Source organism: Leucoraja erinacea, chromosome 9 (assembly GCF_028641065.1).
Source record: "Leucoraja erinacea ecotype New England chromosome 9, Leri_hhj_1, whole genome shotgun sequence".
NCBI lineage: Eukaryota > Metazoa > Chordata > Chondrichthyes > Rajiformes > Rajidae > Leucoraja > Leucoraja erinaceus.
Genome location: NC_073385.1, coordinates 31,054,265 through 31,081,790, shown reverse-complemented (window position 1 = coordinate 31,081,790; position 27,526 = coordinate 31,054,265). Strand labels below are relative to the sequence as shown.

The following is a 27,526-nucleotide window of genomic DNA, read 5'->3' as shown; positions in this document are numbered from 1 at the left end:
AGCGTCCGGGCGGCGACCCGCCAATGTCGTCGGTTGCCATGGTTGCGGCCAAGCGGAGGGCCTCAGGAGACGCCGCGGCCGCGGGTAGGTATCCTACCCCGAGATGGACGGGGCGCCCAGGGAGAAAGTAGACCTGATCTCCTCTGCATTCGGCACACTGCCAGAAAAGGAACAGAATGAGACACTGTGGCGATTACTCCGGGCCTGCCAGGTGAGGAGATTGGCAGCAGAGTGTAAAACACATATAATCTCACCAACGAATACGATTGAACACAATCGACGTGTTGTCACTAAATGCATTAATATTTTAATGGAGATACAAGGAACTGATGATGCTGGAATCTTGGGCAAAATATAAAGTGCTCGAGGAACTCAGCAGGTTAGGCAGCATCTATTGAGGGAATAGAAGAGCTTTTGGGTCTGGATCTTCGTATTATTAGGCTTGTTCAACAGTAACTTGTTCAACAGTAACATTTTAATGTTGGCTTATTTAATGTCGGAGCAATCTAATGCAAGCCTTTAATCAGCATTGATGTAAGATCGTTAACCTTAAATACTAACTCTTCTTTTCTCACCCTCATGATCAAAACAATATATATAAGCCAACATTAAAATGTTAATGTTGAAGAAGCCTAATAATCTGAAGATCCAGACCCAAAAGCTCTTCTATTCCCTCAATAGAGATATATATATATATATACATACAAACATATATATAAAACATATATACATAAGAAATAGGAACAGAAGTAGGTAGGCTCCTCCATTCAGAAAGCTCGTGACTCAACCAATCTTGGCTTCAATGCCACTTTCCAGCTCTCTTCCCATCCAACACATCATCAAATTTCCCGCTCTCTCCCCATCCAACACATCGTTCTTTCCCCACCCAATACACATGTTAACTTTCTTACTCTCTCCCTCTTCAACACACCATTGTTTTTTTTTAAATGTATTGATCTTTCTTGTGTCTATGTCACAGTCTGCCCTCTCCTCATTCTCATCCTTCACCTCCACTTCACCTCCCAGTACTTTTCCACCGGTCCCTCCTTCTCCTCACCTGCCTGCCTGCCAGCCACTCCCCTCTCATCAGCCCAACTCTCCTCATCTGTTGCACTCATTTGCCTCTGATCACCTATTAACCCAGTATATAGACTCTCCTCACCGTTCACACAGTGCCAGATTGTTTTCAGCATTCAGGCAAGACTCTCCAGCGATTTCCCGACTGCCTACATGGATTCGAACCTGCCTGCCCCTGACCATTCTGTCCTGTCGTCTTCCCGGATATCACCTCAGCCTTCTGTCCCCGACCACGGCCTTCGTCCTGTACCTCCTGATTTCTGTCTGCCTCTCTCCTGGGCTGTTTGGTGTATCCCTGCAACGTCTCCTCCACTTCCTGCCTGGCTTCGACTCTCCTTTCGTCTGTCCCTCGCTGGTTTGTTTGCATCGTGTGTTGGATCTCCTGGTTACCGGACCTTCCGCTACCCCAACTACGTCTCCTGCCTGCCCCTCTTCAGAACCCTCACTCAATCCTGAGCCTCTGTGTGAGTACGGTGTACCCATTCCTGTGTTACTACTCTGTGTTACAGTATCGTAATAAAGTTCATTACCAATTATACCTGCCTGATTCTGTGCTGCTATTGGGTCCAAGCTATACCCGTTACAGTCTATTGTGTTTATAGATCTATTATGCCGCTGCAAGAATTTCATTGTTCAATTTTCGGAACATATAAACACTCTTTACTCTTGATCACCATTCCTGCTTTCAAATCACCAACATTCCGGCTCTTTCCCCATCCAAAAACATATCAGCTTTAGGGACAAGAAATTTCACATGCCAAAATCTGGAGCAAAACACAAAGACCTGCAGGAACTAAGTTTGTCAGACAGCATCTGCAGAAATAATTCCCAGATGATGTTTCGGGTTGGGACCCTTCTTCAGACTCGTCAACTTTCCTGCTCTCTTCACATCCAACAAATTCGTCTCTTAGATTTTTGCCACCTTCAATGTGGTTGGTTCACTCATCCCTTACTTGGTTCACTCATTGATGTTACCCAACCCACCCCTCCCTAGCACAATTCCCTCTAGCCGCAGGGGATGTAACACCTGCCTCTACCCTCCTTCTCTCATTTCTATCTAGGGACCCCTACAGCTGGCCTTTCCTGACAGAGATTCACTTGCATCTTTTCTAACCACATCTATTGTCTTTGATGCTCCTGATGAGGCCTCATCCATGTCAGTGACACCAAACATGGACCAAGTGTTCATTTCGCCGAACATTTGCGCTTGGTCTGTCAAGGCCTCCAGAAGATCCTGGTTGCTAGGTAATTTCAACTCTTCTTTCCAGACCCTTACTGATCTTTCTGTCCTTGGCCTCCTCCCCTGCTAGTGTAAGGCCACTGCATAAACCGGAGGAACAGTACCTCATATTCCATTTGGGTAGCCTTCAATTATACAATTTCAATTAACACATCTTTATCCTAGCTTTCCTATCCTCCCCCCCCCCCCCCCCCCCCCTCCTCCCCCAGTGCACTCACATTTCTCCCACCAACACTGTTACCCTGTCCCTTTCCAGTCCTCTTTAAATTCATTCCCATCCCACTCATCTCTGAGGCCCCATTCCCCTTTTATTCCACCCCCCTTTCTCCTCCTCCCCTGACCCTTCCACCGACTTTAAAAATCACTCCTCCTCTTCTCCATTCTTCTGATACCCTTTTGTCCCTTTTCACCTCTAGCCTTTGTCACTTACTCCACCCATCTGCTGCCCCCCCCCCACCTCACTTGCATCCACCTATCATTTGGCAGGTTTTGCACCATCCATACCTCTCTTTTCCGTCCATTCTTTCACTTGGCAGGCTTTGCCCCACCCATACCTCTCTTTTCTGTTCATTCTTTGGTCAGAACAGGAATGGACAGACAAACTTTATCTGTACTCAGATGCTCGGATTGAACCTCGTGAAACCTCTCTACATGGCCTCCAATCCTTCCTTAAATATGAAGAGCCACTGTTTGGAGTACTTAAACTGATAATTCATTTGCACTATGTGCAAATTGCATCAAAACTACCCTACATTTGTTCTCCATATCCTTTGCTAAAATGGCCAATATTCTACTAGTCTTTCTAATTAGTTGTTGTACCTGCATACTAACATTTCTGTTTCACGTACTAGGACCCCCAAGATCCATTTGTATTGTGCCATTTTGTAGTCTTACACCATCCTTATGACCACCATCCTAGGACCACCAAGTATTTGTCAATTGAATGTTTTACTCTGCTAGCTTTTAATGCATTGAATGTTTATTTTGTTTTAGTAATTTGTAGCCAGGATGTTTAGGCACTAAAAATCTCTGAAATAGGCAGGCAAAAGGGCTTAATAAAATTACAAAAAAGGCATGAAAAGGCATTTATTGACAAAAAAGGCATAAAAAGGCATTTATTTCCACCACCAAAATATGGTTAAAAATGATAATTATAAAGGTATACTACATTAAATTACCAAAGTTGCCTGGATGTACATAACCACCAGCATGTTTTCAAATTATCTGGTGTTAAACTATGATGTCTGTTGGACAAAATATGCTACAGTTGTGAAAAACTTATTTCTACCCTAGCTAAGATCACTGGTGCATACCTGAAACAAGCTACAAACTCTACATTCATGTTGACGATGTGCATTACAACTACCTTTGAGAACCTTTGATTTTGTATTTCTTCAAGATCTTTGTTAGCTAAAATCACCCTCTCACATTTTCCTTGTATGTCTTCACCTACATCACCAGGAACTTTAAGTACAAAGTACAGCAAGTGAAGATGTAAACAACTGAGCAATAGTTCTACTCTTTGACTTCTCCAATACTTCCAACGTCAAGAAATACTCCTTTGATGGTTGACCTGCCTCTAGTGTACCAATGACCACATTGGCAACAAATCTCCCCACAGTATCAGTTATCTCGTCTATTGAGATCCATATTTTGTTGCATGCAACTTCTTCTCTAATTTTCTGTACAACAACGTTGAAGTTGCTGTCAACATAATTTTTCCGTAATGATGACTCGCTTGGTATATGTTCCTCTGTGTATTTCTCTAAAAAAGCTCTGAGAGATTTGTTTTCCAATTTCCACAGTGGAATTCCAGCATCAATGAATGCATGGCACAGATCACTTGAAAACTCAGATTTGCGATTGGAGCCAGCAGTAAATGTTGTGAGGAGACAAGCTTGCGTATTTCCTACCTTCTGTTTCTCTGCCGCCAACTTGTGTTTAGGTGGCTGTACATGCATGGAGATGAAATATCTTTTCTCATGATTCACTGCTTTCTCACATGCGTTGCAAAACAGCACACAGTTGTCTGTAGAGAATATATCACTCCCGTACACTCTCACCAAATCGTTCAGTTTTTTACAAGGCGTTGACTTGACTTTAGGCATTTTGACGCTTGCAGGGGTAGATCCTACAGGAGCGGGGATGCAGACCTCTCCAGGCAGGCCAAGTACAAGCTAAGAAGAGGAATCAGAGCTGCCAAGGAAAGGTACTCTGAGAAGTTGAGGAGCAAGTTCTCAGCAAATGACTCTTCTTCAGTGTGGAAGGGCTTGCAAGAAATCACAAGCTACAAGAGGAAAACCCCCCCCTCCTTGGACAATCGTCAGCTGACCAACGACCTGAACGAGTTCTACTGCATTTTCGATAAACAGAAACTTAACCCTGGTAACCCCAACCAACACTTCACATCTACTCATAGCTTGACTCCAGTTTGAAAAGACTGGACCCTTCTCCACCTACTCCTCCCCAATCACCACTTAACGCCCACTTACAGCCGGGTTTCGCCCTGGTGGTGTAAATTTTCTTGCAAGTTACGTTAAAATGGCGAAAAAGGCTGAGTTAGGCACTCAATAGTGAAAAAGGCATTATCTTCCTGAAATCATCAAAAAAGGCATGACAATGCACTTATGGCATTTAAGGCAAAATTCTGGCTCTAGTAATTTGTGTTCACAGAATCTGCCAGTTATGTCTGTGCTTATTTAATGTTTCTATCACGTGTAATGACTGAGATAGCAGCCTCTTTATCATACACTAATTCATTTCTACAATTTGTTGTGTAGGAAGCTGGTAACAGGATGACACTATAATACTTAGCAAGTGGATAAATAGGAGGAGTAGCATAGTTATGAGAAATGATAGTGTGAGATGGGAGGATGTTCAGATGATCATGCCTTATATTCGTGATTGACAAACATTAGATGGAGAGTTGGAGCAAGGAATATGTAGAAATAGGAGTCCTATTATATGTATTAAATCATTACTAATAGCTCTGGGGAAGGACAAATACATTTCTTAAACTGGTACTAAGGAACCCTTTATAAAAGGGAAAATAATTCTTTCTCACAGGGAAATGCAAGATAGAAAAATAATTTCAAGGTATTTAGGTTTATGTTTAGGCGATTAACCAATTGAAGGAGGCACAGAGAATCAAACAGGTTTTGGGTGAAAGTTCCAGAGTTAGGAAGTTTGCAACTCAAGGGCAAGGCCAGAGATAAAGCAACTAAATTCGGGGAATATGAAGAGGCGAGAATAAAAGAAGTACAGATATCTTGTAGGATTATTCAATTGAAGGAGATTGAACAATAAGGGGAGGTGATATGGCGAGGTTGTGAGGCAAGTTTGAGAATTTTAAACTTGAACCATTGCACGGAGACATTGTCAGTCAGCCTGCACATTGACAGCGGAAAGATACATGATTCTGAGTGTCTTTACCTCATGTCATAGCAGCCATTTTTAGTGTATCTGATCTTCTGCTGACCTTTATTTCCTAGATGTCACAGCTGAAAGAGATCTACAATGAACTCTGTTCCTTGTTATCTATTGACTTTGTGTCAACACTACCTCAAGAGCTGGTGGAAAGAATATTTTCATATTTGTCTGCAGATGATCTATTTGGAATAGCATGTTGCAACAAATCCTGGAGGGAATTTTCAAACACTGATGTTCTATGGTAAATTATTTAAGTGTCTTAATTCTTTAAGTGTCTTAAGTTACATGTTCATCGTGGGTTAAAATAATTTTGGCTTAGTTTAGTTTATTATTGTCACGCGTATCGAGGTACAGTGAAATGTTCTTATTTGCATGCTATCCAGTCAAAGAAAAGACATTCATTATAATCTAGCTGCCCACAGTGCATAGATAAAGGTTAAGAGGTACAACATTTAGTGCAGCATAAGGTCCGATTAAAGATAGTTCAAAAGCCTCCAATGAAATAGATGGGACGTCAGGAGCACACTCTAGAAGACGAGAGGACCATTCAGATGACATTTTGGGTCGGGACTGATGAAGGGTTCCAACCCAAAATGTCACCTGTCCATTTCCATCCACAGATGCTGCCTGACTTGCATTGTGAAGGATAGTTCACAAGTCTAGTCATCTAAGCAGTGACTGAAGGGGTAATAGACCATGAATCAAAAAATGGTCAAAAGAATCCAGAAGGAGCACAGATGCACTTTAGCCTAGGACACGATATAGAATACAACATATAGAATACAGAGCAAACATATTTACAAAGTAGTTGAGAAGAGGCCAGTTGAATAATCTCTTGTCTCAGCGTGGATGTCAGGAATAAATGTATCAAAGCTTTAGGTTTCTTATTGTCACGTATACAAATCATACAGTAAAAGCCTTGTTTTGCTATGCCAACATCATACATAAATGCAAACGTCAAACTCAAGTGCAACAGATAAAGCACAGAGTGCAGAATATAGTTCTCTGAATTGTAGCGCATCAGTACCATAGGCAAAGTCCATTGTCCACAATAGGGTCCATATTTACAGGTAGAAGAGAAATAAAAGAGTAAATTGATTGTATCGGATGATAGGACCCCTTTCTCTGAGAAGAGTTGCCATGCTCCAGCACCCCATCTTGCATTAGTCTGGGCACATATCTCTACTTTTTGTATAAAGGTAATGTCTATTTGTAACTTGTTGGAATATCTTCAAATTGTTTCCACTAAATAATGTGGATAAATTGTTGGCATCTTGAGAATGGATCACTAAATGTCAATTCTATTATTTAACACTGTTCTGTTAATTCAACAGTTTGATGTAATCTGCAGTGTTAGAAAGGCATTGGACTCTAAAGGGAAACTGAGATGAGTTGTTGTGTAAGTCTCTTAAACATGCATATTAAATTAGATTTGGTTTCAATCCTAGACGTGTCAGGCACTCTGCAATCAAATAATCAAATGATTTATGTCAAGAGGGCAAAGATGGAGGGAGATACACAGACGCAAAACATTTATATTGTTATAAATTATTTTGTGCCAATAAAACTTGTGCCAATTTCAAGTAATGGGTTTGATGTTGGGAGAGATAGGGTTACGAAATGCACCACTGATGATAACTAAACCCCGAAAGGCCTGTTAAGTATAGCCAAGGGCAGAGAATTCTGGTGGTGTTCAGAAGGATCACCAACTAAATAGCCAGCTGACAAAAAAAAGAAATAGATTACATGATTAGAATGGCTGGAAAACACTGAGGATTCCCATACAATACTGTGCATAGTAGAATAAAACTATATTTAAATATAACAGGAAAAATGAATACATATTTAGATATCATGTAGAGATAAGCAAGTATATAAATAATATGTAGGAAGGAACTGCAAGTGCTGGTTTACACTGAAGACTGACACAAAATGCTGGAGTAAGCAGGCCAGGCAGCATCTCTGGAGAGAAGGAATTGGTGGCATTTCGGGTTGAGACCCTCCTTCAGACTGAGAGTTGGGAGAGGGAGACATAGAGACATGGAAGATATATAAATAATATCTTATGTAGCAAACATGAACAAGTAAAAGGCAGTCAGAAAACAATGACAGTATTGCCAGCCTGATCCCAACAGCTAATCTCCTGCTAAACAAGGTCAAATTGCATCAAAGCCGTCACCAGGACAATCAATCAAATGATATGTAAAGGAACGTGAATTGAGAACAAACCTCAAATTATAACACTTTGGATGATCAGTCAACGGTGGCACAACCTCATATGGATCCAACTGGAGGAAATGCTCATTTGGATTAACAATATGGGAAGTCTTGTTATTTGGGAACGGCAGTTATAGTTGAATGCAGGTGCAGCTGGGCGGATGGGGTGTTCGTAAGATATTGTCCATGGAACTATCACCATATTCTGTTGTGCTGCTGCAAGTAAGAATTGCATTGTTCTATTTGGGACATATGACAATAAAACACTCTTGACTCTTGATTCAGTTTTGGTATAAAAGGGCATGGAGATACTGTGTCACCATGACAGAAGACTCGGATAATTATGTAGCATGCATGTAACACCGCACACCTAATTTGTTTTCTATTTATCTATCTACCCTTCTTACTATTGGGTGCTCTTACATGATCTACATATATATGCCACAAATGAGTTGCATGATGCGCTTACCAAACGTGAGGAAATGTGAGAGTCCCCGTGGCTTGAAAATCTAGAGCAACTGAAGTGTAATTTAAAAAAAGTGATCAGGTAATACTACATATTGCAGACTGAGTTAGCAGAGCTAGAACGGAAAGTGGTAGAGGAATTAGGTGTGTCATAATCATACAACAGAGAAACGGGCACTTTGGCCTGACATCCATGCTGTTCAATATACTCCTTTTGCATATGTTTGGCTCTTATCCCACTAAACCTTTCCTGTCTATGCACCAGTCTTGATTCATGGTGGGAGAAATTTTTGAATTGGTAATTGACAGTTGATATTCACCCTGGATTAGAATTATATTCCATATATTAGTAATTGTTTAGACGCTTTAGATGTTTACAAAGTGGTTGAGAAAAAAATGATCGGTTGAATAATCTCTTGGCCCAGCAGTAGGCAACTGTTATGGATGACAGTGATATCTGGTTTGTAGAATAACTGGCCCTGTAAATTGCCGCTGGTGTGTAAAAAGTGGTGCAAATGTGGATTAACAGAACTTGTGTGAATGGTTGCTGAATGGTCAGCGTCGATTTGGTGGGCCAAATGGCCTTTTTTAATGCGGTATCTTCCAATCAATCAATATTTCATGTTTGAGCATAAACTGTAAGTTAAATTAAATTTTGAAATAAAAAGACTAAACAGAATCTCACATCAGTTATGTATGCAATTTAATCATTTTCGCCTGAATGATGTAAAACCAAATAACATGCATTAAGGAATTGAAATCAAGATGATGGCAACAAATTATAGTTAATTCTAATTATCACCTAGAACAATTAGGAGGAAGCAATTATTTCACAATAGACTGAACTTTACTTGTCGTGAAAGGAGAATTTCTAGAAAATATTTTTAATGTTCAAATAAAATCAAATGTTCAAATAAAATAATCATGGGATCTTTTAGAGAAAAACTAATGAGGGTCTTTCATCAAAAATAAACAGCATAAAAAATGAATAAATGATGTCTGTTTCCAGCAGAATTTTAATCAATACTTTTTACATAATTTGTTGTGAAAATAGTTTTTGTTATGAAAATAGTTTGTGAATCCTGTCAGAGAGAATTCAGAGAGAATCCTGTCTCTGAACTGATAAAATATGAACATCATCTTCTACACTTTGACTGACATTATAAACTTTAAAGAGAAGTAAAAGCACGTCATTTTAGAACTCAATATATTCCAGTTTTAGATAATTCATGAAATCTGAAGATAAAGAGAGCAAAACATTTATTTGCATATTAAATTAATTTTTTAGTTAATTTATCACATATAATCCTCAGATATTGTATTATTTCTGATAGGCAACCATTGTGTGCTCTGAAAAGCTGGCATAATTTCAACACTGACGAACAACTCTTTTCAAAGGACCAGTTCAGTTTCAGTCCCACAGGTAACAACCAACACTGTGTGTCAGGAGGCAGTGCATTTGTCAATCCCATTTCAAAATGTATTTTTAAAGTGGAGATACAGTCAAAGTATCTATTTGTATGTGAAAAGAGTTTATTGCAACAGAGAAAATTGCATTAAATATTGTTGAATGATTTGGAGAAAAAAAATCTTTAAAATACAAAATATCAATTGTGACAGAACTTTCACTGAATCTCAACATATAATAGTTATCGCATACTAAATACTATTGTGATAACTATCTCGAGTAGCCATTGATTAAATAATGAGAAGATTTTTGCTTTAAAATGAACATATCTTTCCTGAAAACTTTCCATCAGTGACAATTTGTTGCAGCACTATTGAATAAGCTAAAACTATTTATTAGAAATTCATCTTGGGTTGCATGTTAAATGTGTTCTATTGTCTTGATTGACAATAAAAGGCATTCTATTCTACTCTATTCTACTATTTATACATCCAACTGAATGGACATTACATTCTCTTGTAGTTAACAAAATTGAATCTCAAGAAGGGAGTACAGTAGACCATAGATAATACATCACATTCGTGCCCCTTGAACTGTCATTTTCAACTAATGAAAATAAGTTCACGGTGGTGTTGCAGTAGAGCTTCTGCCTTACAGCGCCAGAGACCTGGGTTCGATCCTGACTACGGGTGCTATACATACAGAGTTTGTATGTTCTCCCCATGACCTGCTAGGTTTTCATCCGAGATGTTTGGTTTCCTCCCACACTCCAAAGCCCTACAGGTTTGTAGTTTAATTGGTTTGGTATAAAAGTAAAAACTGCCCCAGTGTTAGTGTGTGAAGGGTAGTGTTAATGTGCGCGGGTGCAGACTTGGTGGGCAGAAGGGCCTATTTCCATCTCTAAAACTAAAACGAAAAAAAACTAAATCTAAGTATAACATCATTAAATTGGTACAGAAGAGTAAAAATACACAATATTACATATAGCCCTACAAAACAGTGTACCTTATTTAATGGTAGATACCTTCTACATCTGTTTTTCTTTCATTTTATACTCAAGCTCTTTATAGGCTTTACTGCATGCTTGCAATACTTTACGTGGCAATTTGACTGTTTCATGCACAATAGTGAGTTGTGAAAGTTCATCCTGCTCGAGTTGTAACTGAGATGCTAGAGATGTAATCATAAATGGGGATAAAATAGTGGAGTGTTTTTTAAAGTCACAATTATAATTTTGAAAAACTTAGTCTTTAGACAAAATACATATTCTGGAACGGCCATCTCTGAGAGCAAGTAGGAAGAGGAGCACTATCCCACCCCTTTGTCTCATGTCCAACTAATATTGCTGCATGAGATGAATTACCCAGTTTTAAACCAACGTTGGACCAGCTTAATTCTTAAATGGAATTCATTAGCAATCCTTGCCTATGTATTCCACACAGCACTGAACAAATACAGTTTAAGGTGAAGGGATCCATGGATGATTTGCAAACTAATACATCTTCTTGTCTGAACTGGCATAGAAAGTAAATCTTCCTGTATGTTATTTTGGGTTTTACTATTCCAATTCAGCAGGTACTTTCACTACATCAGATATGTAGACAGATTATCAGGAACGAGCATGCTTTCACTGTAAATAAATACATAGTAGTCACTGGTATTATATACTTGCTTATATTGCATGCTATATTTTTTAACCTGCATTTGTATTAAGAACACAAAAGATAATACCAGTAACAAATATCACATGTTTAGAGGTTCAAGCTTATTTTCTTTACAAGAAATATCACTATACTTTAATGACATAATACTCTGGTCAGTCTAATAATTTATCGCAACATCGGGACCAGTTTAATGTGATGTGCCATAGAATATTTTTGTCCTTTAATCAGTTAATATATTACGTTTTCATTTTGTTAGGTCTCACATCTCCGAGGTACAATAAACCTAACCTTTCTGATCTTGCATCATTGTCTCCAACCTGCCGATGGAAGGAGATATACTGCAGGGCGTGTCACCTGACTCAAAACTGGACATTAGGCAGATATACAGTTCTACCTTTACTTCGCGGCCACCAAGAAAGAGTGGATTGCCTTGACTGTGATGGTGAGTGATAATCAGCTAGTGCAGAGAATATGAAGTGAATTGCAACATTTATTTTTGTTAGAGAGCCATCCACTGTGGTTTGGGGAAGGACCATAGTCTGGTGGCAGGACACCGAAGGGCTGAGCCTGTGCATCAGCCTCTCACATCTTCATGGAAGCATTATTTAAGGGGGGATTTGAATAGCATTGATGAATTGTAAGAAAAGCTATATTCAATTGATCAAAAAGGTCTGAAGGTTGGTAAGTCACCTGGACCTCGTTGGATTACAACCTACGGTTCTGAAAGAGGTAGCTTTAGAGATTGTGGAGGTATTAGTGGTGACCTTTCAAAAAATCACTAGAGGACTGGAAAATTGCAAATGTTACTCCACTGTTCAAGAAGGGAGCGAGGCAAAAGAGGGGAAACTATAGACCGATTAGCCTGACTTCAGTGGTTGATAAGATTTTAGAGTCCATTGTTAAGAATGAGGTTTCCGAGTACTAAGAAGAACATGATAAAATAGGCCGGTCAGCATAATTTTGTGAAGGGGAGATCTTGCTGACAAACTGTTGAATTCTTTGAGGAAGTAAGTAGGAGGATAGACAAAGGGGAATCAGTGGATGGTGTTTACTTGGATTTTCAGAAGGCCTTTGAAAAGGTGCCACACATGAGGCTGTTAAACAAGATGAGAGCCCATTATATTTGAGGGATGATACTAGCATCGATAGCAGCCGGGTTGGATGAATGACAGAAGGCAAAGAATGGGAATAAAGGGGGCTTTCCTGGTCGGCTGCCAGTGATTAGTGGTGTACTGCAGGGGTCATTGTTGGGTCCACTACTTTTCAAGTTGTATATTAATGATTTGGATGATGGAATTGATGGCTTTGTGGCCAAGTTTGCAGATGATACAAAGATAGGTGGAAGGGCATGTAGTGTAGAGGAAGCAGGAAGACTGCAGAAGGACTTGGACAGGTTGGAAGAGTGAGCAAAGAAGAGGCAGATGGAATACAGCGTAGCAAAGTGTGCGGTCATGCACTTTGGTAGTAGGAATTAAGGCATAGATTATTTTCCAAATGAGGAGAGGATTCAGGAATCAGAGTTGCAAATGAACTTGGGGGTGCTGGTACAAGATTCCTGAAAGGTTAGAATTTATTTCAAGAGGACTAGAATGTAAAAACAGGGATGTAATGCTGAGATTTTATAAGGCACTGGTCGGACCACATTTGAAATATTGTGAGCAGCTTTGGGCCACAAATCTGAGGAGGGATATGCTGGCATTGCAGATGGTCTAGGGGAGGTTTATGAGAATGATCCCACAGATTATTGGGTTAACGTATGAGAAGTGCTTGATGGCTCTGGGCCTATATTTGCTGGCGTTTAGAAGGATGAGGGGTAAACCTTGTTAAAATGTACCGAATAATGAAAGGCCTAGATAGACTAGATGTGGAGAGGATGTTTCCACTAGTGGGAGCGTCTCGGACCAGAGGGCAAAGCTTCAGAATAAAAGGACTACCTTTGGAATATATTGTAGATGAGGATGAATTTTGGTGGCCAGATGGTGATGAACCTGTGAAATTCATGAATTAATAATCACAATACTAATGCAAAAATAATAAACAGAAGTCCTTGGTGCAACCAAAGATAGTCCATTTAACTTCTTAGTTGAGTTTGGTATTGTGTACTGTTCAAGAGACTAATGGTTGTTGGGAAGAAGCTTGTCTTGAACCTGGTGGACACGGTTTTCAGACTTATTCCCAGTAAACCACAAATTACATGAGTTCTTGAATTGCTGGATGATGCCACCTATTCCCTCTTCCGTGTATATCATGAAGCAAAATTGTTCCAAATGAATGATATTTTAGTTTAGTACTTTATACCTAGCCTGTCATTATTCTTTCTGTTCGTTCCTATTCCTCTCCCTTCGTTCAAACATTCACAAGAACAGACTTTCTTGTGAGACACAATAGAAATTATAAACTTGATCTTTGCATAACTGCACCTAAAAAAACAATGACATCAGGAGGCTGCACATTGGTATGTTTAACACCTGTATAATTTTGCCATGTAGAATGCTTTTTTTAATGCAGATTAAATGAAAAAATACCTGACTTTTCCATGCGCAGCCTATCTTTTGAATAAAACATTTGAAGTTATGGTTTTCTCATCCACCACTGTCTCCATTTTATATGCCTCTTCCATTACAACAGGGAAACGGCTGGTTAGTGGCAGTTCAGATAAAACTGCCCGCGTATGGGATCTGTTCACTGCACGATGTCTGCAAGTTCTGGATAACCACACAGATGCTGTCACATGTGTTTGCATTAAGGTAGAATAATATTTCTCACACAGCCATTTGCAAGAATATCTTTACAAATACAAGAACCCGCTTCAATTCCTGCAAAGGTAGAATCAATACACAGTCAAATCTGTTAGAACAATTACTGTAGAAAATTACTTTGGAACTGTTTGTAGAAAGCTTCAAACAGAAATGTTTTTGAAAATTTATTTTTCTATTTCTTTGAATTTTTTTTCTAAGATTATATAATTAAAATAGAATGTTTCAAAACATGATTGATGTGGACCAGGCATTGCTATAACTTAAACACACTGCCTGTTGCATTTTGGAGACTGGGTTCAACTCCACATCACTGGTAGACTGGTAAATATTGGCAGTTTTCTTCCATAAACTAATGTGCCTTAATTGAATCAAAAGCACATTACATTTCTAAAGTTGGGGCTAAAATGGAATAATAGAACAAATGTAAAGTTATAGAAATCAGAACCTTAACAATACATGGGTGAAATTGATCTTTTAATGAAATGATCCACAACTTTGACCATTTCGTGTGGGTACAGAAAAACATCTCGGCATCACCTAACATGAATCTTGCTTGGAAATACAAATTACTGCAAATTTTGGTTTACAAAAGAAAACAAAGTGCATTAGTAACTCAGCGGGTCAGACAGCATCTATGGAGGAAATGTAAAGGTGATGTTGTGGGAGGGGATGTTTTTTCAGACTGAATAGAGTCTGAAGAAGGGTTCTGACCCTAAACGAGTCTGAAGAAGGGTTCTGACCCATCCTCCAGCGATGCTACCTGACCCGCTGAATTACTCCACACTATGAACCTCCCTTGGATGCCTGAGATTTTGTGTTAGGTGCACATTAGTCTCAGAAAGGAACATCATTGATCGTACCCTGGACAATCAAGTTCTCACAGCTCAGAGCCAGACAGGGACCCTATTAATCCGAGTCCATACTTACCTTGCATTCTTCGACACCCTCTCTCCATCCACTGATCTTACCCTACCAACACTCCCTCCCCCCACCTTCTACAAATTCCTGATTCACCCAGACATCAACCATAGAATGGGCCTTGCTCTTACCTCTAGTCCGGACTCCAGAATAGTGTGATACTCGACAGGTTTAGGTACGTATGTACTGAGGTACAATGATAAATTTGTTTTGCATGCAATCTAATCAAATCGGATAACACTATGCATAAATACAAATAAGCCAAGCTTAAGTACAATAGGTAAAGCAAAGGGATAGAGTGCAGCACAAAATTGAATGTTGTGATCTCCTTTTGCCAGATGGCCCATACCATTCTAATTCTGGCTTCTAACTGATTACACCATGTCCCATTGCTCTGATTCCAGATGCCCCAATGTCTCTTACTCCACCACTTCCACAACACCCTCCTTTACCCCCAATCCCTGATCTTTAAATTACTCTCTCCTCACCCCAGGTACCGATCCACTAATCAGTAACAGAATCTCAGCAAGAAAAAACAACTCGGATCCACTTTACCAATTGCTGAAATATGTGAGAGTGCAAAAACCCTGATAAAAATTTCATTCTTAAATCGTTGTTAAAAAAAGCATGTGATGCAACAAATTTTGGGTGTGATTGTTGTGAATATTAATGTCATTAAAAAGCTAAAGCAATGACTTCCACTTTTCAGCATGAGGTTATTGTAACAGGTTGTGCTGACAGCTTGATTAGAATTTTCCAACTAGAGACGGGAGCGTGTTTGCGAGCACTGATGGGCCACAGCTCAGCAATTGATCATATCTGCTTTGATGGAACAAAAGTGGTCAGTGCCAGCTCAGATAGGTAAAAGTCAGATTTTACATGTGATCATTCAATAAAGTAATATTTTTAAGTGTATCCGCTTAAATATATAGTCTAAAGATGTATCCATAATTAAAGAAGGGATAATGTGACATTGTTTTAATTTATTTTCTATAAACCTTGCATCAATCTGAGAAAACCTGGGGCTGTTTCCAAATCAGTCACAGAATGACTTGGATGCTGTAACTTAGATATTATGTCCCATCTTGCAACCATATAAAATCTAGAATGCTTTTATACTTGAGGTTAAACTAAATTATTTTCCTCCCTTTTCTCTCTCCTGTCTAAGCTTTGAAAAGTTACTAACTTTTACATCTAAAGAGACGTAACAGCTGACCTTGATCGATATATACAACATCAATTTCTGCCCATGTGCACAAAAGCACAGTTCCATGCAGAATTATTATATAGTTAGCGGAAACGTGAACTTTGGACTTTATCACTTTTGTGATGAAGTGAACTGGATCCAATATATTACAGTACCCCACCGAGCTAATTCAGCACAGTTCAAAGTCAAATCTGGCATCTTTCCTTTCGATGGATCACAGCCTTTACCAGCTAAACCTTGAGTGAAATTGTGCCTAGGCACTTTTTATTATTGGCATATTCTAAACAAAACAATGCAACTAAAATATGCCTATACACAAATTATATTATAAAGAACCATCAATTTGAATTAATAGGCAATTAAGCATAACCAAATTACAGCAAGAAATATTTGTATAATGGTCATTTAATGTTAATTTCTGACATGTTAGTTTATCCTCTTATCTCTTGATAATTAGAACTCTTCGAGTTTGGTCCATTCAGGATGGACGGTGTAGGAAAATACTCCGAGGTCATGAAGATGAGATTCAGGTAATGTTATCCTTCATGATGTTATGATAGATATGTGGGACAGAAGGACTTTTGAGTACAATGAGCTAAATGCAGGCAAACGGGACAAGCACAAGGTACTAACTTGGTCGGTATGGATAAAGGCCCATGCAGTTTCATTTTGATCGATTCTGCCCTATAGGCAGTGAATTTCAGATTAGAACTAATCTCTGGATTAAAATATTTTCCTCACCATCTCTTTTCTCGAGCTTTTGACAGCACTGGGCCTGCATTCGCTGGATGCGGGAGGATCTCATAGAAACTTACTGAATCGTGAAAGGCCTGGATAGAGTGGATGTGGAGAGGATGTTTCCACAAGTGGGAGAGTCTAGGACCAGAGGCCATAGCGTCAGAATAAAAGAACGTACCTGAGGAATTTACCTGAATCTGTGGAATTCATTACCACAGAAGGCTGTGGAGGCCGTCAATGGATATTTAAGGCAGAGATTGACAGATTCTTGATTAGTACAGGTTTCAGGGATCATGGGGAGAAGGCAGGAGAATGGGGTTGAGCTGGGAAGATAGATCAGCCGTGATTGAATTGTGGTGTAGACTTGATGGGCTGAATTACCTAATTCTGCTCCTATAATAGATGAACTTTCTAAATTTTGTTCCAAAATTTAAAATCTGTACCTTGGTCCCATAATCACCATCAAGTGGGTACAACCTCCCTCTATTTACCCTTCCTAAGCTGGCCATGATCTTTTAGAATGTTGTTAGATGTCTTTTTTGCTCCAAAATCTCTGATTCACTTTGGATGAGGCATCTGGGGTAATACATTTTGTGAAAGCTTAGTGTCCATATATGGTTTGCCAGCGTAATTGACAACAAGGCAGAGTTATTTTATGCCAAGAATTATTAGCTAAACATAATTATAAAATATCAAAAATATTTTTCAAGTTCTTGTTCCTTCCCCGATGATTAATATAGAAACTGCTTTGACGTTTCTCAGCTTTATCGTTATTTGGACTCGTTACTGATGCAAAGCCACACTTCAATGTAAATATATTTTACATTGCATTTAAATAGGACGTTTGTATTTGTTTAAGATTGCACTAACCACTTGCTTACCAAACAGCACTTGACAATGAAAGAGCATCTGGTTGCTAGCGCATCCTGGGACCATACAATAAGAATATGGAATATACAAACAGGAGTATGTACAGCTCTTCTAAAAGGCCACACAGAAGGTAATGAAGTGGAAACAAAGAACTGCAGATGCTGTTTAATACACAAAAGGACACCAAGTACCGTATTTGGTTAAAACACAAAAGGATGCTGGAATATCTCAGCAGGTCAGGCAGCATCTCTAGGATCCATGTTCCGATCCACATTTTCCAGGGATGCTGCCTGACCTGCTAAGTTACTCCAGCTTTTTGTGTCTTTTTTGGACATTGAAGTGGATATTGACTCAGTATTCCTCTCCCAAAAAAAATGGAAAATAGGCAGTTATTTACACCAACAAGAGGGTGCTTTTTAAAATGAAAAGCTTCCTATGTCAAGACTGTAGCTTTCCACCAAAGACAGATTCATGGAAATTGCTACATTAAACAATGCTGCTACATCTTAGAGAGCAGTTAGAGAGTAATGCTGCTGCATCTTAGAGATATTGTTTTTTATGGCATTATTTGAGGTTTTAATGATTTGGTACAATTCTTTTCTCTTGTGAATTTTATCACAGTAGATGCGAAATAAGTAACTTGGAGGAATTTCAGGACAGCAGATGGCACAAATAAAGTGCACCATGACAAAATCATGAAGATTGGTTCAACACCAACATTCACTTTAACTGCACAACTCATTCACAATTTTGTTTTTAATGAGACAATGAAAGTGGGAGGCAAATATCATCGAGTCCGAGTTGCAAGGATGTAGGCATTCTTCTTTTTAGGCAGTCCACTGTGGCCATAGATTACTTGCTTCCACTCTATTTTATGGAATAGAAGATATTTGTGTGTAGGAAAGAACTGCAGCTGTTGGTCTAAATCAAATGTAGACACAAAATGCTGGACTTACTCAGTGGGACAGGCAGCATCTCTGGAGAGAAGGAATGGGTGACGTTTTGGGTCGAGACCCTTCTTCTGATATTTGTGTGTGATTTTTTTTTACTGTGTGGGTGACTGTTGTATGCCAGTTGCACACCAAAGTATTAGTAGTGATGTCTTGGACCAAAGGCAAGGAAGGTCAGCTGCACAGGGTCTGCACACTGGTGTATGACGACTCACAAATACATAGTCTTGTCCACACACTCTCCCTCGCCATCAACCTTCTCAACTATCTCATCCACATGCTTTTCCTCTTTCAGTCCCTCAGTAAATCTGACTGAAATTACAGGTAATCATCACAGTTTCAGACCAATAGCAACCTTAAATGTTTCCTTCATTCTCACACTGATTTATAAAATATAAGATGCAAACTCACAGAAAATGTCCTGCTGGTTTTCAGATACAGATTACGATATTGGAATGCGAGCCAAGAAATCTGCAAGGTTTATTTATTTCTGTTTAATGTTATAAATCCAAATTATTTCTATAGTTCAGTCCACCAATTATCTAATTCACACCATTGTCTAAAACTGATTCTTTAGGAGCTTAACAAAAATAAAAAGCAATATTTTGCGGGTTTTGTGGAAAGTCAATCTGTTTTTATTGTTGTGTGTACTTTTTCCTCTGCAGTGGTGAACTGCTGTCAGTTTGACGGTCGGTATGCGGTGAGTGGAGGAGGGGATTGTTTAGTTCTTATCTGGTCAGTAGACAATGGGAAATTGCTGCATAAGTGTCCAGGACACATGGGAGATGTGGTAAGTAGCTTCTATAAGGTGAAAACCATGTATGGGAATTACAATTTTTCCAAATTTAAAGAGACAAGAAAATATAACAATGAAACAGCATACCTCTTCCAATTGGAGAAAACACTTCTCAAATGGATGTGTATTCAATTGTAGTCACTACTTTCGACATGTTTCTGCTTATCCAGTGGTAATCATGATAATCTTAAATACTGTCAAATTTAGAAACGGCATCACAAGGATGATTCCACAATACCCAGATCAAGTGTGCTGCAACGGTGTCAGGGCAGAAATGCAGAAAATCCTTAGCAGATTGAGCAGCATCCGTGGGGAGGGATACAGTTAAAGTCTTAGGACATAAAAACTTGATCACAGCCTTTTTCATCACTCATTTCTCTCTACGTAGGTACTATCTTTCCTTCATCTTGTTTCTATTTAGTGTAGCAGGGAGTATCCAGTTTACTGACCCGTGCCACTAGCAAATTCTGCTCTCTCTGGCATCAGACAATCTAAGAATCGTGCCTTTTTATTTTAGGATTAAAGTTGTCTGAGGCATTTATAGATGATAAAGGGGTATAAACACAAATTATTAATTTACATGAAAAATACAAAGATAACATGATTTTAAGATAATAGTTGGACGTATAATAGAAGGAAATACAAAATTACATCATCAGTAAATTGGAATGAGCTTCCAGTGGAAGTGGTGGAGGCAGGTTCATTGGTATCATTTAAAAATAAATTGGATAGGCATATGGATGAGAAGGGAATGGAGAGTTATGGTCTGAGTGCAGGCAGGTGGGACTAGGGGGAAAAAAAGTTGTTCGGCACGGACTAGAAGGGCCGAGATGGCCTGTTTCCATGCTGTAATTGTTATATGGTTATGTGGTTATAAATTGAGTTTCATTAAAACAAAAACCAGCAATGATGCAGATATCAAATTTCTCATTGATGATTGAACAATTCAGGGTCTTCCTTGTATGACACTCATGCCCTTGGGATATCACAAATATTATTCAAACAACTCAGTACCGTTGTACAAAATGAGTACAAAATGCGTTATTTGCATCATTAGCGCATCTGTCCAGTCAACCAAAAGCGTCAGCAGGATCTACAATTTAAGTGAGTGGCGGAATTATAAGGGTTATAAATTGTGTCCATTTGGACTTGCATTCTTAATTATTTATTTCCATCACTATCTCATTGCTCCATTTGCTTACAATCTGAAACACTGAATCATCGAAGTAAATGCTTGTTAATATGACGGTCATCATCATGCAGCCATTTTTGACAACTTAGTGCCCGTATGGTTGTATTCTGATAGATGAATCTCATGATGGGAGCTCAGTTCGCTGGATTATCAATTAAAACCAAGAGATTACCAGTCATTTAAACATTGGTTGAAGGGACTCTTCACTGTGGCGGAAGCAAGCATAAATGATCTCCTAAGCACAAGTAACTGATGAATTACATTGTGGATTATGGTTTACAAAAAAAAGACACAATATGAATAATTCAAAGACACAATGTGCTGGAGTACCTCTAGAGTAACAAACTCCCTTCTGCCCTGTGCCTGACCTGGACTTGCACATATTTCTCACCCCTCCCCTTCTCCTTCCACCTACATTCCTTCCCTTAGCTTCACAATTCGCAACTCTTCAACCCTTTTGTCTCACACCTTCTGTCTCTGGCTTTTCTCCAACCATCTGCTTGGCTACAGACCTCCTCACTTGGAACCACCTATTACCTACCATGCTTTTTCCTGCCCCACTTATCTTCCAACTTTCTTCCAACCCCCCCCCCGCATCTGATGAATACTTATAAATCACCGAAACATCACCTGTCCACGTTCTCCAGAGATCTCTTGTCAGCTATTCAAAACTAGAAATGGCAACCTGAACCAAATGCTCCTTCTTGAGTCCTTCAGACATTCCCCATCTCCTCTTTTGCTCCTGATGATTTGTATTGACTCCTCTTCATGATTATTTAGACATAATCATTCCATTCCTTCTTCTGAGTGCATTTTCCCTCTATCCACATTGATAGGGACTCAACAGAAATGAGCATCTAAAACTACCCAAAGAAAATGTGATGAGCTAGTACAATCCAATTGTAGGTAGCAGTCTTCTCTTGCTCCAAGAGTCCAAGGAAAATCAAGCTTAATAATGAAGGGTGCAATTTCATCTCATTACCTTTCCACTTACTACTTTTCCTGAATAAGGAACATCGTAAAATATTTTCCATTGTGGTGTATTTATTTACCTTTTGCTAAGATTTTTCTCCACATCTTTAAAAAATATTCACATTTTTCTAATATTCTGCTTTTGAAATATCTGCTTTTCAACATTTTACTCCCTTATGCCTCTATCATTTTATCTTTCTTCCTCCTAAAACAAAAACACGATTTATTGTCTGGTAAATTTTGTCTCTTCTTCGGTCTGCGATCTTAGTTTTTTTTTACCTCAATCAAATATTAGAAGTACATTAAAATTAAGTACAAAAGTAATTTGATAATGATCTAAAAAGATCTAACCACAAAATGTTTTTTCAATTAGGACTCAAGTACATTATGCCCATTGGGAGCTAATCTCTAGTTTTTTCCTATTCTAGTCTTTGCACCTAACACTGCCTCCTTGGACTCCACCAGTTGATCAAAAATAACTATCCTTAATTTATTTCCCTCCAATGTCTGATCGCTCAGAAACAATATCCTTTCAGCTGTAGGATATCTGTAGAAAATTACATGGTTATCATGCATTGAAAGATCTTTGGTAGTTATATAGACAATAGGTGCAGTAGTAGGCCATTAGGCCCTTTGAGCCAGCACCGCCATTCAATGTGATCATCGCTGATCAACCCTAATCAGTACCCCGTTCCTGCCTTTTCCCCCATATCCCCTGACTCCACTATTTTTAAGAGCCCTATCTAGCTCTCTCTTGAAAGCATCCAGAGAACCTGCCTCCACCGCCCTCTGAGGCAGAGAATTGCACAGACTCGCTACTCTCAGTGAGAAAAAGTGTTTCTTCGTCTCCGTTCTAAATGGCTTACTCCTTATTCTTAAACTGTGGACCCTGGTTCTGGACTCCCCCAACATCGGGAACATGTTTCCTGCCTCTAGCCTATCCACACCCTTAACAATATTATATGTTTCACTGAGATCCCCTCTCATCCTTCTAAACTCCAGAGTGTACAAGTCAGCTGCTCCATTCTCTCAGCATATGACAGTCCCGCCATCCCGGGAATTAACCTTGTAAACTACCCTGCACTCCCTCAATAGCAAGAATGTCCTTCCTCAAATTAGGGGACCAAAACTGAACACAATACTCCAGGTGTGGTCTCACTAGGGCTCTGTACAACTGCAGAAGGACCTCTTTACTCCTATATTCAATTCCTCTTGTTATAAAGGCCAACAAGCCATTCGCTTTCTTCACGGCCTGCAGTACCTGCATGCTTACTTTCATAGACTGATGTACAAGGACCCCCCAGATCCTGTTGTACTTCCCCTTTTCCCAACTTGATGCCATTTAGATAGTAATCTGCCTTCCTGTTTTTGCTACCAAAGTGGATAACCTCACATTTATCCGCATTAAACTTAATCTGCCATGCATCTGCCCACTCCTCCAACCTGTCCAAGTCAACCTGCATTCTCATAGCATCCTCTTCACAGTTCACACTGCCACCCAGCTTTGTGTCATCTGCAAATTTGCTAATGTTACTTTGAATCCCTTCATCCAAATCATTGATATATATTGTAAATAGCTGCGGTCCCAGCATCGAGCGTTGCTGTACCCCACTAGTCACTGCCTGCCATTCTGAAAGGGACCCGTTAATCCCTACTCTGTTTCCTGTCTGCCAACAACTTCTCTATCCATGTCAGCACTCTACCCCCAATACCATGTGCCCTAGTTTTGCCCACTAATCTCCTATGTGGGACCTTATCAAATGCTTTCTGAAAGTCCAGGTACACTACATCCACTGGCTCTCCCATGTCCATTTTCCTAGTTACATTTTCAAAAAATTACGGAAGATTAGTCAAGCATGATTTCCCCTTCGTAAATCCATGCTGACTCGGACCGATCCTGTTACTGCTATCCAAATGTACTGCTATCTCATCTTTTATAATTGACTGCAGCATCTTCCCACCACCGATGTCAGGCTAACTGGTCTATAATTCTGTTTTCTTGCTCTCGCCTTTCTTAAAAAGTATCTATACTTTTATTTTACTGAGCTCAATTGTGTGCTGTTTACTTATTACCATCAAAGTGTATCTCTTAGTCTGTAATCATTCAGCGCTTTTTCTTTCTGTAGATACTTTAGCTACTTCCTGTTGCCTGTCCTTTAAAACCGTGTTCCCTCTCATCCTAAGCACATGCTTAAAAATCTCTTTGCTAGTTTCTTCTCAAAATGTTTGTTGCACTGATTTGATATATTGATTTCTTGAAATAAATGATCTCATCCACATTTTATGTGACCTTTCTCACAACATTTTTATTTTATTCCCTGCAGTACTGTGTGAAGTTTAATGAAAAGTCAATCTGCTCTGGTTCATCAGATAGCACCATTCGAGTCTGGGACTTTACAGGTGTGCAAAATTAAACACATTATTATGAATTCAGTTTGAAAGCTCCCTTTTGTCTTCAAAACAAATATTTTCAGGGCAGATAGAAAGCAGCTCATTGTTATTGATAGCCATAAATCCACTCTTAAAATTTTTGAAAAGCTATGCAACACTGACAGTGATTAACTCACCATTGTTCATTCTTAGCCACATATATTGAGCAAGCCATAGTTATAAAGGACAACAAATAAAGCTCAACTACTCTTTACTGGAATTTAGACCTGTACGAATTCTTATTTTAATCACATTTTCCCAACACTTCTCCATTTTATTATTATGTTACATGTGCATCAAACCTCCCTTTAATGTGTTTATCGGATCAGATACTCTTCCAGAAACAGTTGAAACTCATGGTGCTGATATAAATATACTCTAGTGTACTGCACTTCCTGTTATATTTTTATTGCAAATTCAAAAACTATTGACATTGTATCTGAATTGCAACCAGAAAATGATGGAAACACATAGTAAGACGAGCAGTATCTGTGGAAAGACAGAGTTAATGTTTCAAGTTGAATACCTATCATCGTTACTACTAAAATGAGAAAGGGTCTCTATTTCTGTTTCCACAGATGATACCTCACCAGCTGAATGTTTCCACCATTTTCTTTGTCTCACATTTTCTATTACATTCTAGAGAAAATTACATTTTAGAGAAAATGCCCTGTTTTAATACTCAGACTCCTGTTTGAGCTTTCTAACAATTGGCAACTTGGGGATGTCAAGCATGCAGAGAAGGCCTCTCCACCAAACATGTTGTTGGTTATCCACAGTCCCTTCAACACACTGATCTCAGCTCTTGGGAAATCTAGCGTAGAAATTGCGGAGGCCCTTGCGCAGGTACTTGCATCAGCTTAGCCACTGATGAAGTTCTGGAAGACTTTAGGGTGGCTAAAAAGACACAAATCCTGAAGGTCATGGCTGATCGTGCCCAAATGTTCGGTGAAACAGTCAGCAAGTCTATGCTTGGTCACGCTGATGTACAGGAGGCCACATCAGGAGCACCGGATGTAGCGGACGAGGTTAGAGGTGCACGTGAACCTGTCTCACCTGGAAAGACTGCTGGATTTCTTGGATGGAGGTGGGGTAGCAGGTATAGGGATAGATGTTACATCTCTTGTACTTGCTGGGAAAGTACTGAGGCAGGGGTGGTTCGCGTGGGAAGGGATGGTGAACCAAGGAGTTGCAGAGGGAGTGGTCTCTGAAGAAGGTGGAAAGGAGTGGGAATGGGAAGACACGACTGGTGGTGGAATAATTGTTGAAAGTGATGGAAATGTCAGAGGATGATGTGTTGGATGCAGAGGCTGGTGGATGAAAGGTGACAACGAGGGGAATTCTAAAGCAGGGATTTTAATAACTAAAAACACAAAAGTGTTGAAGATGGAGTAGTACTTCAATATATACTTGAAGGAGACATGTCTCCTGTCTGGGGGCATGAAGGTGACAGTAGCTAAAAGGATGAGGAAAACGCAAGCCTTAAAACTGGTAATTGCTGAATAGATGGACAGGGCTGATCAACCCACTGCTCATCCCAGAAAAGAACATCACAATTCCCTATCACCATCCTTTCTCTTGTACTTACCAGCAAAGAGTCAAACCTTTGGTGGACATTTATCTAGAGTTTATCTAGTCATGTTCGATCGCAAAACTCTGAAAACAATTTTAGACGTTAAAATTAATTATGTAATGAGGAAAATACTTCAAGAATGTCCAATATTTAATCCCAGGGAAATGTCTCTTCATCATGACTGAACACATTGGGGTAGTCAGGAGTCTACACCTGAATGGAAATCGACTTGTTAGTGGAGGTGATAGAAAGAAGATTTTAGTCTGGGATATACTGGTAAATATACTTTTTTGAGCAACAAATGTTGCATGTATACTTAAAGTCATCTTGCCCGATTCTCTCTGAAAGACATCATTTTTATCTATACTTTTTGTGTTCTTTCAAACATCCTGCAATATTTAGTTCAGCTGTTAATCTTCACATAATGTACACTCTCAGATGTTTAACTGATAAAATACATTTGAATGGCAAAATAAACATGTATTATCATTGAGCTAAACCGACCATCTTCAATTTGTATTTTGCGGAGTTAGCAATTATAATAATACATAACAGTATATTTTTTGTTGCTGTCTTCATGCTCTTGATTTTCATGCTTTTTTTCTAGGAAGGGAAATTAGTTAATGTCGTCCATAGAAACCCATCGCTTCTCCATAAGATTTGGATCAATGAGACAAAGGTCGTTACAGCTTCTCCTGAATCACCTGGAATTTTAACAATTTTGAGCTATTGGTAAATTACTGTAGTTAGATATTTACAATTATCAATTACTAATTTTTATGTAGAAAACTAAGATGATTAAACTTTGTCAACTGAGCAAGGCCCAATGTACTTCCTGGTCATACATTTTCCCTCCCCCATTCCATTGAGTCAATTCTGGATAACCACAGCAGAGTTTTATTTTATGTGACTATAATGTACTGAATTGTTTATTACAACAAACATATTGCAATATTTTTCATTAAAAAAGTAAAAATGCTTTGAATTTCCATCTATTTGTTTCCTCAACATTGAACCAATTTGCATTTCAAGTTCCAAGACATGAGAATGAAGAAAGCATCTTTCCAAAATCTGTCACTTTTTCATATCCAGTTCAACACAGCTTTAAAAATATCAATTCCTATAAATGACAGGGGTTTCCCCAAAGGATAATAGATTGTGGAAAAAAAACCCGAAAAAAAACCCGGTAATTTACACAAGTGTTTCCAATTGGCCATTGTAACCTGGACAGAATGTTCCCCCTTCCATCAATTTTCCAAATCTAATTAACACAAAGGTTGAATTTCAACAAGGCCTCCCCTGCTCTGCCGCGATATACTTCACATAAACATTCACTGCAACTGTGATTTCCATGAAAGTTCAGATGCCAAGATGTGAGCAGCCTAGCGCAGTTCTGCTACTGATCTGCACACTCCCCGATTCACGTAAGAGGCAACTTGTGTAAACTCACACTTATGTAAACAACTCACAATAGGTGGGCACTTTCTTGAAAGATTTGTGTTATTGCAATTCAGTTATTAAGCATCACCTGGGCTCACAGCTCTTCCAGATTCAGTCAACATTATCGGTGCAACACTGGGAAGGCGAGCGAAAATGAGGTGGAAGATGTTGGCAACTCCGG

General features: G+C 39.2%; 1 protein-coding gene across 2 annotated transcripts; it reads left to right on the top strand.

Annotated features, from left to right (window-relative positions):
* Positions 1–98: 98 nt before the first annotated feature.
* LOC129700201 (F-box/WD repeat-containing protein 7-like) lies at positions 99–27,086 on the top strand. 2 transcript variants are annotated; one of them, XM_055640484.1, is made up of 12 exons: positions 99–211; positions 5,809–5,987; positions 9,763–9,851; positions 11,757–11,942; positions 14,129–14,247; positions 15,887–16,038; positions 16,842–16,914; positions 18,011–18,122; positions 19,608–19,732; positions 24,227–24,302; positions 26,066–26,181; positions 26,513–27,083. In XM_055640484.1, exons 1-12 carry the CDS (start codon positions 104–106, stop codon positions 26,639–26,641), a joined length of 1,464 nt encoding a protein of 487 aa, XP_055496459.1. In that variant the 5' UTR covers positions 99–103; the 3' UTR covers positions 26,642–27,083. The 2 variants fall into 2 exon arrangements, with proteins under 2 accessions (XP_055496459.1, XP_055496460.1); XM_055640485.1 differs by lacking the exon at positions 26,066–26,181 and having other exon boundaries at positions 26,513–27,086.
* Positions 27,087–27,526: the final 440 nt, after the last annotated feature.